General features: G+C 36.7%; 1 protein-coding gene across 3 annotated transcripts in view; it reads left to right on the plus strand.

The window, feature by feature from the left end:
- The window catches only part of LOC120528082, a 143,860-nt gene that overhangs the window by 9,383 nt on the left and 119,472 nt on the right, over positions 1–15,005 (plus strand). For all 3 annotated transcript variants that reach the window (XM_039752096.1, XM_039752095.1, XM_039752097.1), the window contains 2 exons: positions 9,400–9,672; positions 13,585–13,638. In XM_039752096.1, the coding sequence (XP_039608030.1) occupies positions 9,402–9,672; positions 13,585–13,638 (325 nt within the window). In that variant the 5' untranslated portion in view covers positions 9,400–9,401. The remainder of the gene's footprint in view (positions 1–9,399; positions 9,673–13,584; positions 13,639–15,005) is intronic.

Raw genomic sequence — 15,005 nt, forward strand, 5'->3', positions numbered from 1 at the left:
GAATTGATAAAACTTATGCACATGCATATGATCATGTACTGTAAGGCAGAATAGTAGGGTAGAAGGTATAAAAAGTATAAAACTGCAGTTAATCAAGCAATGAAAACACAAGATTAAGAGAATGTGATTGTTTGAAACCCTGGAAACCTCTTAATTAAAATGGCATTAAGGTCAAAATTAAAAAGCTTATATATAAGCTCTAAAAAGGAGAGGAATGAAGGTCAGTAGGAACAAGACAGAATACATGTGTGTAAATGAGAAGGAGGTCAGTGGAATGGTGAGGATGAAAGGAGGTAGCATAGTTAAAGATGCTAAGATTTGCATTGGATGTGACAAGGTTGGATAGGATTAGAAATGAGCACATTAGAGGGTCGGCTCAAGTTGGACGATTGGGAGACAAAATCAGAGAGGCGAGATTGCATTGGTTTGGACATGTGCAGAGGAGAGATGCTGAGTATATTGGGAGAAGGATGCTAAGGATAGAGCTGCCATGGAAGAGGAAAAGAGGAAGGCCTAAGAGAAGGTTTATGGATGCGGTGAGAGAGGACATGCTGGTGATGGGTGTAACGGAACAAGATGCAGAGGACAGAAAGATATGGAAGAAGATGATCTGCTGCGGCAGCCCCTAATGGGATCAGCCGAAAGAAGAAGATATATATATGCTTTTATAGTATAACAACAACAACAACATTTATTTATATAGCACATTTTCATACAAATAATGTAGTTCAAAGTGCTTTACATGATGAAGAAAAGAGAAATAAAAGACAAAGTAAGAATTAGAATAGGACAACACGGATTAACATAGAATAAGAGTAAGGTCCGATTGCCAGGGAGGACAGAAAAAACAAAAAAAAAATCAGACGGCTGGAGAGAAAAAATAAAATCTGCAGGAGTTCCAGGCCATGGGACAGCCCAGTCCCCTCTGGGTATTCTACCCAACATAAATGAAACAGTCCTCTTTGTATTCAGGGTTCTCTTGGAAGGACTTGATGATGGTGGTCATGTAGACTTCTGGCTTTTAATCCATCAATGTAGGACATCACTGTGCTTTGATTAGGTGGTGATGGTGCAGATCGCCACCACAGAAAACCGGGAAAAGAAACAGAAAAGAGAGTACGGGTCAGTACGGATTTTAAAGCCACCATGAATAGTTATTATAATGAATTGAATATACAGAGTATCAGGATTAAATTAAGGTGAAGTTATCAGAAAGCCATGTTAAACTAATGCGTTTTTAGCAGTTTTTTAAAGTGCTTTACCGTATCAGCCTGGCGAATTCCTATTGGCAGGCTATTCCAGATATTAGGTGCATGACCGCAGAAGGCCGCCACACCACTTCTTTTAAGTTTTGCTCTTTATATAAAACTCTGTCCTTGTGGTCTAAACAAATCGTCTGTGATTTATTCTTTTCAGTTTAGCTTCAACAAAGCTTGGTTGTATGTACGTATATAAGTGCACGTATGTCAGTTATGCAACAGTGATTCTAATTATATCAACATCACTGTAGACTGTACCAATTTATCAACTCTTTACACATTCATGCTTCACAAATGCTCACATCAATACATGATTTGTTATCTTTGCCAAGCCTCCATGTCTTAATTAGACTAAATCTCTACCTTGTAAATTATGATAAAAAATTACTACTTGAATCTTACTGCCATTTGTTTAATATCATAGTTATTTTCATATTGAACTGCTATTGTGACTGCTCTAACCATTGTTATTCTAACCCATTGTATTATCAGTAAAATATAAGCTGTAATGTGCCAGTCAACTTATTTTATCATTCTGTATCTTTAGAGCAATTACTGCATTACAAACAATTAAAATACTATTAAGTAGTAATAAAAATATACACTATATGGACAAAAGTATTGGGATGCCTGACCATTACACCAACAGGGACTGTAATGACATTGCATTCAAATACCTACACTTTAATATGGAGTTGGTCCCCCCTTTGCAGCTATACTCTTTTTGGAAGGCTTTCCTCAAGATGTTGGAGTGTTTTTTTGTGGAACTTTGTGCCCATTTATTTTGTTGAGTATTTATGAACTCAGGTTCTGATGTTGGACGAGAAGGTCTGGCTCACAATCTCCGTTTCAGTTCATCCCAAAGGTGTTCGATGGGGTTGAGGTCAGGGCATTGTCAGGGCCAGTTAAGTTCTTCCACACTGAACTCATCCAACTATGTCTTCATGGACCTTGCTTTGTGCACTGGGGCGCAGTCATGCTGGAATAGACAAGGGCCTTCCCCAAACTATTTCCACAAAGTTGGAAGCATAACGTTTGCCAAAATGTCTTGGTATGCTGAAGCATTAAGATTGCCCTTCACTGGAAGTAAGAGGCTTAGCCCAAGCCCTGAAAGACAGCCCCACACCATTATCCCTCCTTCACCAAACTTCACACTTTGAACAGTGCAGTCAGGCAGGTAATGTTCTCCCAGCATCCGTCAAACCCAGACTCACCCATCTGACTGCCAAACAGAGAAGTGTGATTCGTCACTCGACAGAACATGTTTTCACCACTCCATCTGACGCTTGGCATTGTACTTGGTGATGTGAGGCTTGCATGCAGCTGTTTGGCCATGGAAACCCATTCAGTGAAGCTCCTGCTACACAGTTTTTGTGCTTGCATTAATGCCAGTTGAAATTTGGATCTCTTCAGCTATTAAATCAGCAGAGTGCTGGCAACTTTTATTTACCATACACCTTAGCAGTCATTGACCCTGCTCTGTGATTTTATGTGGTCTTCTGCTTTGTGGCTGATTTGCTGTTGTTCCCAAATACTTCCACTTTACAATAATACCACTTACAGTTGACTGTGGAGTATCCAGCAGGGATGTGTATTCAGCAAGGAGGCGCTGTTGCTCCCCTGGGATGTGTTTCTTGATGCAGAACAGATTAGAACCAATACCACTCCTTTTGTACCCATGGAGGAAAATAATTACAAGAGAGAAATATGGTACAAAAAGAAACAAATGTATTTAACTTGCCTTAAAAGTTAACATTCATTTGCATTAATATAATGCATAATCAGATGTACATACATTTTCAAGCTAGAAAAAAGCCAAGGTACATCACAGCCAAGTGGGGGAATGCTAACACTAGATGTTCTATCCAGTGGGGAATGTCGATGGCATAAATGCGCTTTTGTCTTCATGCTGGATCCTCTTCTTTATGAACACTAACATATTTACATATTTAAAGAATTCTTGTCAGATATGGGCAACTACCAGATGAACTGTCAGGTTATTAATATCTTCTCCTTTTCTCATCATTTATTAGAGACTGTGGTTTTTAACCATATTGATCAAGCAGACATCAGCACTTTTTAAAATAATCTGCTTGTGTGTCCTTCACATGTGTTCTGCCCATCTATCTAACCAGCTGTCACATCTCTCTGGCAGTCTCTCTCTCTTAGCTGAATTGTATGGCTATGAAATACATTTCACAGATTATATTGGCACAAAATTACCTTCTTGCTACAGGGTGAAATGTCACAAACCATTGTGACAGATAGGGGGTGCTATCGTTCCCTTGAACCCCTGTCCAAGACTCCAGACACCAGGTAAAAGTCCAATAATCAACTTGATTTAAATGCCACAGTCCACTATACTCATATACAAACCAGTAATTAATCACAAATACAATCCTCCGACTCCCAGACGCGTTGCCACCCTTCCACCCAGCTCAGCTCCTTGTCTGGAGTTCCCAGAGTCCTTTTATATTCCCTGACCTGGAAGTGTTCCCAATCCCCAGTCCATGTGATCCTGTATCACTTCCGGGTCAGGTAAAAAGTCCTTCTTCTCACCCTAGAAGCACGTCGCTCTTCCTTTGACGTACTTCCGGGTTATAGGGCACAAATGAGTCTTCGGTCCTCCCTGCAGCTCCCTCTTGCGACCCCTGTGGTATCCAGCAGTGTCGTGTATAAAAACTACATAGTCCATGTCTCCCTGCTGGTCTTCGGGGCACCTCCATACTGCAGTTAGGGCTCCATCTGGCGGCCTGGGGGTACTGGCCAGGATGACAAGCCGGCCAAAGACCACACCATCTTATTAGAATATTAGAACACTCTAGATGGGAGCAGGGCATTCAGCCCAACAAAGCTTGCCCGTCCTATTATTTCTTCCAAAAAAACATAGAGTCGAGTTTTGAAAGTCCCTAAAGTCTTACTGTCTACCGTACTACTTGGTAGCTTATTCCAAGTGTCTATCACTTTTTGTGTAAAGAAAAACTTACTAATTTTAGTGCGAAATTTACCCTTAACAAGTTTCCAACTGTGTCCCTGTGTTCTTGATGAACTCATTTTAAAATAACAGTCTCAATCCACTGTACTAATTCCCTTCATAATTTTAAACACTTCAATTATGTCACCTCTTAATCTTCTTTTGCTTAAACTGTATAGGCTCAGCTCTTTTAATCTTTCCTCATAATTCATCCCCTATAGCCCTGGAATCAGCCTGGTCTCTCTTCTCTCGACCTTTTCTAGCGCTGCTATGTCCTTTTTGTAGCCTGAAAGCCAAAACTGCACACAGTACTCAAGATGAGTCCTCACCATTGTATTATAAAGCTTGAGCATAACCTCCTTGGACTTCTACTCCACAAATCAAGGCGCTAAATAACCTGACATTCTGTTAGCCTTCTTAATGGCTTCTGAACATTGTCAGAAAGTCGATAGCTTAGAGTTCACTGTGACTCCCAAATCCTTCCATTAAGGTGTACTCTTGATTTTCAGACCGTCCGTTGTGTATTCAAACCTAACAGTTTTACTTCCTATGTGTAATAACCATATTTGTAATGGTGGCATCCTATAATAGTAATAGTAGAAGTCAATGAGCTCTTTGGAATGACCCATTTTGTTTTACAAATGTTTGTAAATGGAGACTGCATGGCAAGGTGCTTAATTTTATACACCTGTGGCAATGGCTCTGAATGAAACACCTGAATTCAATAATTAAGAGGTGTGTCCCAATACTTTTGTCCATATAGTGTATCTACTGTACTGTATATAGCGCATTTCATACTTTGAATGCAACTCAATGTGCTTTACATAAAATATATAGATATAAAATGCAAAGCTGATTCACTGACTGACTCATTCACTCACGCACTCAGCAACAAAAATAATGTTTCCCATTCAGTTATAAAGCTGATATTTGACAACATTGGATATCTAGGACATTAGGTATGTGCAAATAAAGGACATTTCAGTTTATTAATATTTAGATTTAACCTCCCCCCAATAGAAAAATGAAATACCCCAAAATCTCAAAAATGTGTTGACAGATTTGGTTGAAATTTGGTGATATTATAGAAAAAAGAAAGCTAGCCGACTCATGTTCTTTCATTTGTAAATGTTTTATTAAAATTATGCTAAAATACATGCTTTTTGTTGTGCTGCAAATGAAGGATGCAGCAGAAGTAACTAATGGGCTATGTGAATAGCACAAGTAACCATTAGATGACTTAACGTTTGGCGAAGTCCTGGACAGGAAAAAAGATGTGTTCCTGACTCTTGCCATACTTTGCTCTGAAAGTAAAAAGAAAAGAAAAAGGCATAACTGGACAAACTGATGGTTGAGGCACAGACAATATGGTCTATTTTACATATACAACTAGAGGCACAATGTGTATGTAATTTACAGTAGTGTGTGTTTCCAGTAAAGTTTTCCTAAGATGCTTTTGTGTGTTGATATTTATTTAGATTTTTGAAATCAAAAATGTGAAATTGAGAATGACAATGGCAATACCCAATGTTCAATATGCTATGATTGATGTACAATGAAACTTGACAGTGACATCAGATGAAATTCTTCCGATTGTATGACAACCCACTTGTAAGAGACAATTGGACATTGCAGCTACTCTCATACTGCACATGAAACAAAGGCCGAGGAGCAGAAAAAGCAGGAATATTTTCCTCATATACAATTGTATATAGCATTTCAAGAATAAGCAGCCCCAGTGACCTTATAATATTATTATAATTAGTACCTCTTTAGTTGACCGATGCCTTTATCTTAGGCGACTTTCAAAATCAGAGATACAATTGGTTGCATTTCTTTTCTTTTCCACTTGGAGCACAGGCAGGTGAAGTGACTTGCTTATGGTCACACAGTGTCTTTAGCAGGATTTGAACCAAAGCCTTAACCACCACAACAGACTGCCTGCTGATAATATTAGCCTTTGGTGTGAAAAAAGTCTACTAGTATACAGAAAAACACTTGGTTATGTAGTACTTCTGATACATTTGACTGCACTACAATTAATGCTCATTGTCTGACGAAATTTCCTTACTGTTCCTAGAAAATGATACTAGTGTACCTTAACAACAATAAAATGGTGAGAATAGTAAAATAACAACAACATTATTTATTTCTATAGCACATTTTCATACTAACAATGTAGCTCAAAGTGCTTTACATGATGAAGAAAGAGAAAAAAAGACAAAATATTTAAAATTAGGGAACATAGAATAAAAGTAAGGTCTGATGACCAGGGAGGACAGAAAAAACACAAAAACTTCCAGACGGCTGGAGAAAAAAAATAAAATTTGCAGGGGTTCCAGGCCACGAGACCGCCCAGCCCCCTCTAGGCATTCTACCTAGCATAAATGACCTCAATCAGTCCTCATGGTATTCAGGGTTCACATGGAAGAATTTGATAATGATGGTTCATGTGGACTTCTGGCCTTTAATCCATCAATGTAGGGACATCACGGTGCTTTGATTAGATGGTGGTGCCGCAGATCGGCACCACAGAAAACCGGAAAAAGAACAGAAGAGAAAGTAGGGGTTAGTTTTGGAGCTACCATGAATAATAATGATAATTAATTGAATATACAGAGTATCAGGATTTAACTAAGATGAAGCTGTGAGAAAGCCATGTTTAAGTAATGTGTTTTCAGCAGTGTTTTAAAGTGCTCCACTGTATTAGCCTGGCGAATGCCTTTTGGCAAGCTATTCCAGATTTTACGTACATAACAGTGGAAGGCCGCTTCACCACTTCTTTTAAGTTTAGCTCTTAGAATTCTAAGGAGACACTCATTTGAAGATCTAAGGTTATAATTTGGTGTGTAAGACATTCCGAAATATAAGATGGAGTGAGATTATTTAAGGCTTTGTAAACCATAAGAAGTATATCAAAGTCAATTCTAAATGGCACAGGTAACCAATGTAGTGACATCAGAACTGGGGTGATGTACTGGTATTTTCTTTTCCGAGTTAAGATTCTAGCGGCTGCATTCTGCACTAGTTGCAATAGATTGATGTCTCTTTTTGGTGGTCCTGAGAGGAGTGCGTTACATTATTCTTGCCAACTGAAAACAAAAGTGTGAACTAATTTTTCAGCCTCTTGCAATGTTATAAGAGGTCTAACTTTTGTTATATTTCTTAAGTGAAAAAATGCTGTCCTAGTGATCTGATTAATATGTGATTTAAAATTCAGGTCAGAGTCAAATAATAAAAAAGTAAAAAACAAATTAGCATGGGGTAATTTGTTTATTTTGGGAATGACCACGCTATGGCAAAATGGCAGGAGAGGAGAGGGAAAAAAAAAACTCCAGTATGGCAAACCTGGTAGAAAATAAGGCTCTGGTTACTTACGGTCTTCAGTAGTCTAAAAATGCAAAGTGTTTTCAACCTAGGTCTGCCTAGCTCCTTCTGGGCATTTATATTACCTTTCATTCATGAAATCATTGAGCCCTGATCATGTATGAGTTTCTGTACTATAGTACTTCTAGCCCGTAACACATTCCATAAGATAAATGGAAAATTTTAACAATGGTTTAGTGATGCATAGTGCTACAGCAGGATCCAAAGATAGGAAATGAGAAAGAGAAGGGTATAATAACCAGTGATAATGCTTATGAATCCAAACATTTTATTAGACATCTGAGTGGCTCAACTAGATTTTACGGTTTCAAGATTTAAAAGTTTCTTTATTTAGACATGTTTAAACAAGAAAACATGAAATTTGCCTTCTCAGTTTCCTCTAATAACAGACAGAAAGAAATGCAACAAAACAAATAGAGACAAGACAGGCTAAGGTAAGGCAGTTCGATAGTGCATATTTACACAAAAATGGTTACAGGATACATATCAAACCAATCATTTTCTCTGACATTTCTTATTAAAAATTTGTATGCCACTAGGAAGATTTGTGTAGGTTTTCAAAGTGACTATCCTTCCTGATTTACTGAAGTTAAGTTCTACATGTAACGAATGTCTATGATCAGTTGAGATGATATCCAGTTCCTTTAGCATTGTCCCCTGACACACACTTGCCAGATCATCTGCGTCAGCCCCAGTAAATTCAGTTGCATGCTTAGTAATCTGCTGGAGCTTTTTTAAATTTTGGTTTGTCAGACAGCTAAAACAGGCAATTAGACTGAAAGTGAACACAGACTAGACCATACAACAATAAAAGAACAACATGAGGACCTTTTCTACCTTAAATAGTTTAAGTTTACGGATTGAGAAATAAGCACTGATTGCATTTTAAGCATTTTTGTTTGTATTTGTATTCCAGTTAAGATTATTATCTAGGTTAGTTTCTAAGTATTTCTATTTCTACCTCCTCCCCATGAACAACAATGGGTGAACATACAGATTTCTGTTCCTAAAAACCAAATATCATTTCTTTGGTCTTTTTTATGTTCAGGGTGAGATAGTTTTTATTGCACCAGTTTACCATACAGTGCACTTGATTTAGATAGTGGCTTCCATCCTTCCCTGATATGCATCCTATGAGCATGTTGTCATCAGTGTACTTATCAAAGGAGCAATGGTCATTGTTTTATTTCAGATTAATTAGAACTGAACCTAATTAAATATAAAAAAATAATTTAAATTATTATATTATTATTATATAATAATAATTATGCATGGTGGCGCAGTGGTAGCGCTGCTGCCTCGCAGTTAGGAGACCTGGGTTCGCTTCCCGGGTCCTCCCTGTGTGGAGTTTGCATGTTCGGCCCATGTCTGTGTGGGTTTCATCTGGGTGCTCCGGTTTCCTTCCACAGTCCAAAGACATGTAGGTTAGGTGTATTGGCAATCCTAAATTGTCCCTAGTGTGTGCTTGGTATGTGTGCGTGCGTCCTGCAGTGGGCTGGCGCCCTGCCCGGGGTTTGTTTCCTGCCTTGCGCCCTGTGTTGGCTGGGATTGGCTTCAGCAGACCCCCGTGACCCTGTAGTTAGGATATAGCGGGTAACACAATATGTATATGTATTAACATCTTTATATAAGGACTAATAATTCTTATGGACAAGGTAAATTGAAAAAGTGTTTTTTAAGAATTTTATTCACTTTGTACAGGATCTGTTTGATGTACTATGTCAGTATTAGTAAAATTTTTTAAATGGGTTTATTTATTGTGTTGCTGTTTTTTGTTAGGAATGGAGTCTCTGAGATCTCACACTACAGACGTATTGATGGAATTAAAGGAAGATGAGCTTAAACGCTTTTGGAAGAAGTTGGATTCAGTTGAACCAAAGCACCATTGTAAGCATATCCCATTAGGCAAACTGGAACAAGCTGATAACTCTGTTGACACAGCTGGTGAACTTGCCCATCTTATGACTGGCTACTATGGAGAAAAAGCTATTGATGTTTTATTAGATACTTTGGACGAAATTGGAAGAAAGGACTTGAAGAATAAAGTTAAAGGTGAGTAATAATGAAAATGTATTTGTGAAATTGTATATGCACCCTGCATCCCTGGTTTGTTTTAAGTGTGTTTGAGTATGTTACTCTACATTATTATTTTTAAAATAATTTAACTATAAGCTAAGCAATTTAAAGATAGAATAAGAGCATTGTAATACATACTGCACATGATAAACTTTCAAAATAGTGTTGATTTCAATGTCATAATGTTTGTAGAATAAAGATACTTTTACTCATCATAGTGTACATATATTATCTGCAGTGGCATAATGCAGCATTGTAGAATTTTAAGTTGCTGTGCATGAGACACCAGTACATCTCTTGACACAAATACATGTACATAGATTTCTTTGGATGTTATTCGGGGATCCTCTCTGACATGAATCAATCATCTCTGTGCCTTTGGGCTTATTTGACAGGCCAAACTTGCTTGGGAAGATTCAAAGAACTTTGATGAGATGTTTCAGTGAGAAACTAAGGGGGTGATTACCTTTTCACACTGGCATTACAGGTGTTGGATAACTTTACTATTTAAATATATTAAGCATTAATTTAGAAAAACCTGAAGCATTAATTGTGACAACAATAGAAGATATTAGGAAGGGGGGCAATTCTTGCACACATGACTGTGCATCAAATAAAACAGTTTGTGCTTTTCATTAGCTTTTTAGATATTTGGTGAAAGTTCACTTGTAGTGTTATTTTCTTTCTGTTTATTCTATTTATACTTTTCCGCATTGCATTTTGAGAATCTGTCTCTGGATGTATTTTTTGAAGTTGTTGGGCAAAATATGACCACAAATACTGTAATACTGAATAGTTTGTTGGCAAGAAACTCTCACTGGGTTAACGCTAGTGATATTTATAAGACATCATGGCAAAACATCTTTATTATCTGCATAATAATTTATTTCTGCCACTGAAAGATGTTAGAGAAAAAAAAACAAAAAAATGAATTTCATTTAAACCCCTTGTAAGATGTCACCAATCATCAACACATTTTGAAAAAAATCAACATTATACAAGTTACAAGAAAATTACAAAGATATTGTTAATAAATTTGAAAGGTTTAATGACATAACTAGATTCCCATAATAGGCTGTTGCAGGCTTAAATTTAATTTTCTACCTTATCAGCATTGAGAATTAGAATGAGAGTGTAGACAATTTTAAGGTCATTTTTAAAAATGGTTGATTATCAATTGGATTAAAAATATGAAGGTGGTTTTGATTAATATTTTGTATTGTTTTTCAGATTTCTTAAGTCAGGTCAAGCCTAATAACAATTTTTATACAAACAAAAGATCTGGTAGGACCTACGGAGCAGGTTAAGCAAGTGCAATTAATTTAAAGATTCTCTGTTATGTAAAGGTATTTTCGCACTCATAATCTGTTTGCTTTTTGTTGAATCAACAGGTGTTTGGTTACTTTTATTTCTATATTCGGTTGTGTTTCACACAGAAAAATTTCAAGCCAACCGAAAGTAACCATAAGTGCCCAGTAAGTGTGTTGTAGATTTATTTCATTGAGCAGAAACCATTTTTATTCTGGGAAAATCATAAGGTTGACAAGTGGTGGTGTTGTACACCACCACATATTGTAATAATTAATGGGTTTTACTAATCAAACACAGCTCTGTGAACAGACTGTCCATTATCCAATAACTAGAAGGGTACATGGTTCGCATGCTACTGAAGGGACAGGTTTTATCTTGGCGATTATTATGGTGGTGTGCTTCAGTTTCTGTTAGACAGTAGAAGCATCAGGTGAATTTCATTTGTGTATTTAATCTCCAATAGCCTACTCTATAAATGTAACCACTATTTCTTTTCAAATCACATATCAACTGTCTTTAGGCTAGTAAATTTTTCTTAATAATGTTCACTTTTTAATTTTTGATTAATATTTACTAAATAATATGAAAGTTAATCTACCTCCATTTGCCACATTACCATTGTATTTAGAGGGCGCCCACTTGTGTTCATCACTGTTGTGGTAAAAGATACCAGGATTTGACCGTCAGTTGCACAGGACATTTGTTTCTTGCTACTTCTATCTATGGTTTGATCAACCTGATCACAAGTGAAATCACTCCTTTTTTCTATGTGATCAAAGAGGCTTTAAAGTTCACCGGGTGCTAGGATGATGTGGTTGACTGGTAATTGTGCGAGCTCTTTTCTGTGAACTTATACATGTGCACTTATTTTTATGATCAAATTGCTTAATTACGGATTATGGAGCAGGCCAACCAAAGCGCACACAAAGTTTACCCATAATGCACAGTTTCCTGCAGATAGACTGTTCTCATGTTGGATCACATTCATACCTCATGTGAACCATTCCAAGGTATTGTGTGTGCCATAACCACCCTTTCCAAAAGGTCTTGGTACAGTTGTTTTGGTCAAGCATGCAATTGTAACTATGATTTGTTATTTTTATTGTAAAACACTTAAAACTACTTTCATTTATGAAAATGTGCTATATAAATAAATTATGTTGTTGCTGTTTATCACATCTACAGTCATGCCCAAAAGTTTTGAGAATGACACAAGTGTTGGTTTTCACAAAGTTTGCTGCTTCAGTGTGCTTGGAGTTTGTCAGAATTTGTGGGTTGAGGATTGACCACAAGTTCTCAATGGGATTAAGGTCTGGGGTGTTTCCTGGTTATGGACTCGAAATTTCGATGTTTTGTTCCCTAAGCCACTTAGTTATCATTTTTGCCATATGGCACGGTGCTCCATCATGCTGGAAAAGGCATTGTTGGTCACCAAACTGCTCTTGGATGATTGGGAGAAGATGCTTTCAGAGGATAATCCCATTGAGAACTTGTGGTCAATCCTCAAGAGGCAGGTGAACAAACAAAAACCCACCAATTCTGACAAACTCCAAGCATTGATTATGCAAGAATGAGCTGCCATCAGTCAGGATTTGGCCCAGAAGTTGATTGACAGTATGCCAGGGTGAATTGCAGAAGTCTTGAAAAAGAAAGAAGGGCCAACACAGCAACTATTGACTCTTTGCATAAACATAATGTAATTGTCAATAAAAGCCTTTGAATCTTATGAAATGTTTATACCATATGTTTATACAGCAAACTTTGTGAAAACCAATACTGTACTTGTTACTTCTCAAAACATTTGGCCACAACTGTACAGAAATTAATTGAACTATGTTAGAAATCGCTCCAGAGTTCAAGAATGGAAAGAAAAATGCTCCAAATAATAGTCTAAGGTCTAATCACCACTCAAAAGCACAGCTGTACAATTTTAAACAATCCATACTGTATTTTTAAACAATGATTAAAACACTACATTAAGTGTAAAAGTAGTACATATAAATTTCAATACATAATACATAAGAAGTTGCAATACAATTTAGAAGATATTTTCTGTATTGTAATCTCTATATACTGTATATAAAGTGATAAAATGTCCATCTATCTGGCGTCTGTGACTGTACCTGTGCCTGGGCATAATGTCGCCTGATAACCACTAGAGGACAGGAATGTCTGATGAACAAGGACAAGTGGCTGGCATAAGATAGTAAACTTTGTGGTGTACATCTGTACATCATATTGTTCATGTTGTCATGTTCACACCAGTGCTGGAATGTCTGAGAAAGGAAGGCAATAACAGGGCTGGAATGTCTGACAAACAAAGGCAATAAGAAGCACAAAGAAAAAGGGATGTAGTGGCTGGAATGTCAGAAGAAAAAGGCAACAAGATGTACAAAGAAACCAGGATGTAAGACATATCTGCTTAAGAGAGGTTTGCTTGTTAATGCCCAACACGATTAAAATGGGTGGACTTACCATTGTATTATTAAGCCCATTGTAATGAACAGGAATTTTGATATGCTAGTTGTATATTAATCATATTTACTGACCTAATTGTTCATATTTTATATCTAACAGATTTTATGTTATGTGAAGGTGGATGCAAGGAGCATTCAAAAAGAAGGAAAATTGGTATGTATTCCATCTTGATTATAAATTTTCAATTATATATAGTCAATGTGCTGTCTAATATTTAGAGATTATGTAGATAAGGACCAGAAAAAGAGACATTTATGTCAGATATGTATGAGTATGTCAGTAGTTTATGATGTGGGCTTTTTTGAAGTTGGGAAAATAATCATTTTACTTACCAGTGTAAGATATTCAAACAGTTTTCTACACTGCTTGGAGCACCAATACCCACAACTTGCAAAGAATCTGAAGAACTGAAATTAATGGTTAAGGACTGGGCTAACTGGGCAGACAAATCAAGGAAAAACAACTACATTGTACGTGATTGTAACCAGGCTTCCAGAATCTGTATAGAAGTACAGTATATACAGCTGCTTGTTGGCTTAGGGCTAATAAACTTTTCAGACAGGATAGACAAAAGAAGAACCCTCAGTGGTGTATTGTATTTACTGTTACATCAGACAAATGATTGGAGAGACCGACAAAAACAAAAAATCTTTAGAAAATCCTGTGAGCAGCTGACGCAACTGAAGTCGCAAAATGTACAGTATATGCCACTGGAGAAACTCGATGGGTAGCATTTAAAAAAATGAGTGCACTCTTCAGGAACCTTTATGCAAACAGAATTACCAACAATAGAATGACATAGTTGAATTAGCTAGAAAGAAATCAATGCAAAAATCTTATTTTAATGCTTTGTGTAGTTTACACTTAGTTCTAGACTTAGAAACATAAGTCAAAATTGTTCTTTCGGAATTGCTTTTATTCTTTTATTAAGAAGTAAAGCACCAGTGAGAACATCATCCTTTTGTCCCAAATATGCAGTCATGCATGAAAAATCAAGTGCATCCCAAGCTGTGAAATTTACATTTATGGTTATTTTAATTATATAACAGACTAGATGATGTAAGTGTAGCATAATGTTTGTTACATTATGTTACCTTTATTAGTCACTTTTGATGGAATCAAGGGCAATATTGTTCGATATTACAGTATGTATGTTCATTCTGGGCAGTGAAACTACTTCAGGTGACCTTTTCAACACAAAATAAAAAAGCAAAAATGGATGCTATTGTAAAACTTTAAGCCATATGTGTAGAGAAATAACCAAAAAGAAAGGTGTCGTTCCATGCTTTGACTTCATTTTTCTTTTCTTATCCCACATCAGATTTGTGTGACTTATATAAATTTATACATTTATATTTATATATTTGTGAGATTTATCTTTCTTCTTATTATGGTTTATGTCATGAGCATTATTGATGTGCCTAATGTTCTGAGTGATTTCAGTCATTCATACTTACCCTGATTCCAAACTATCACTGAGTCTATTTATATTCTATACCTTAACTGACTTCTGTTACTGC

Source organism: Polypterus senegalus, chromosome 4, assembly GCF_016835505.1.
Source record: "Polypterus senegalus isolate Bchr_013 chromosome 4, ASM1683550v1, whole genome shotgun sequence".
Classification (NCBI taxonomy): Eukaryota; Metazoa; Chordata; class Cladistia; order Polypteriformes; family Polypteridae; genus Polypterus; species Polypterus senegalus.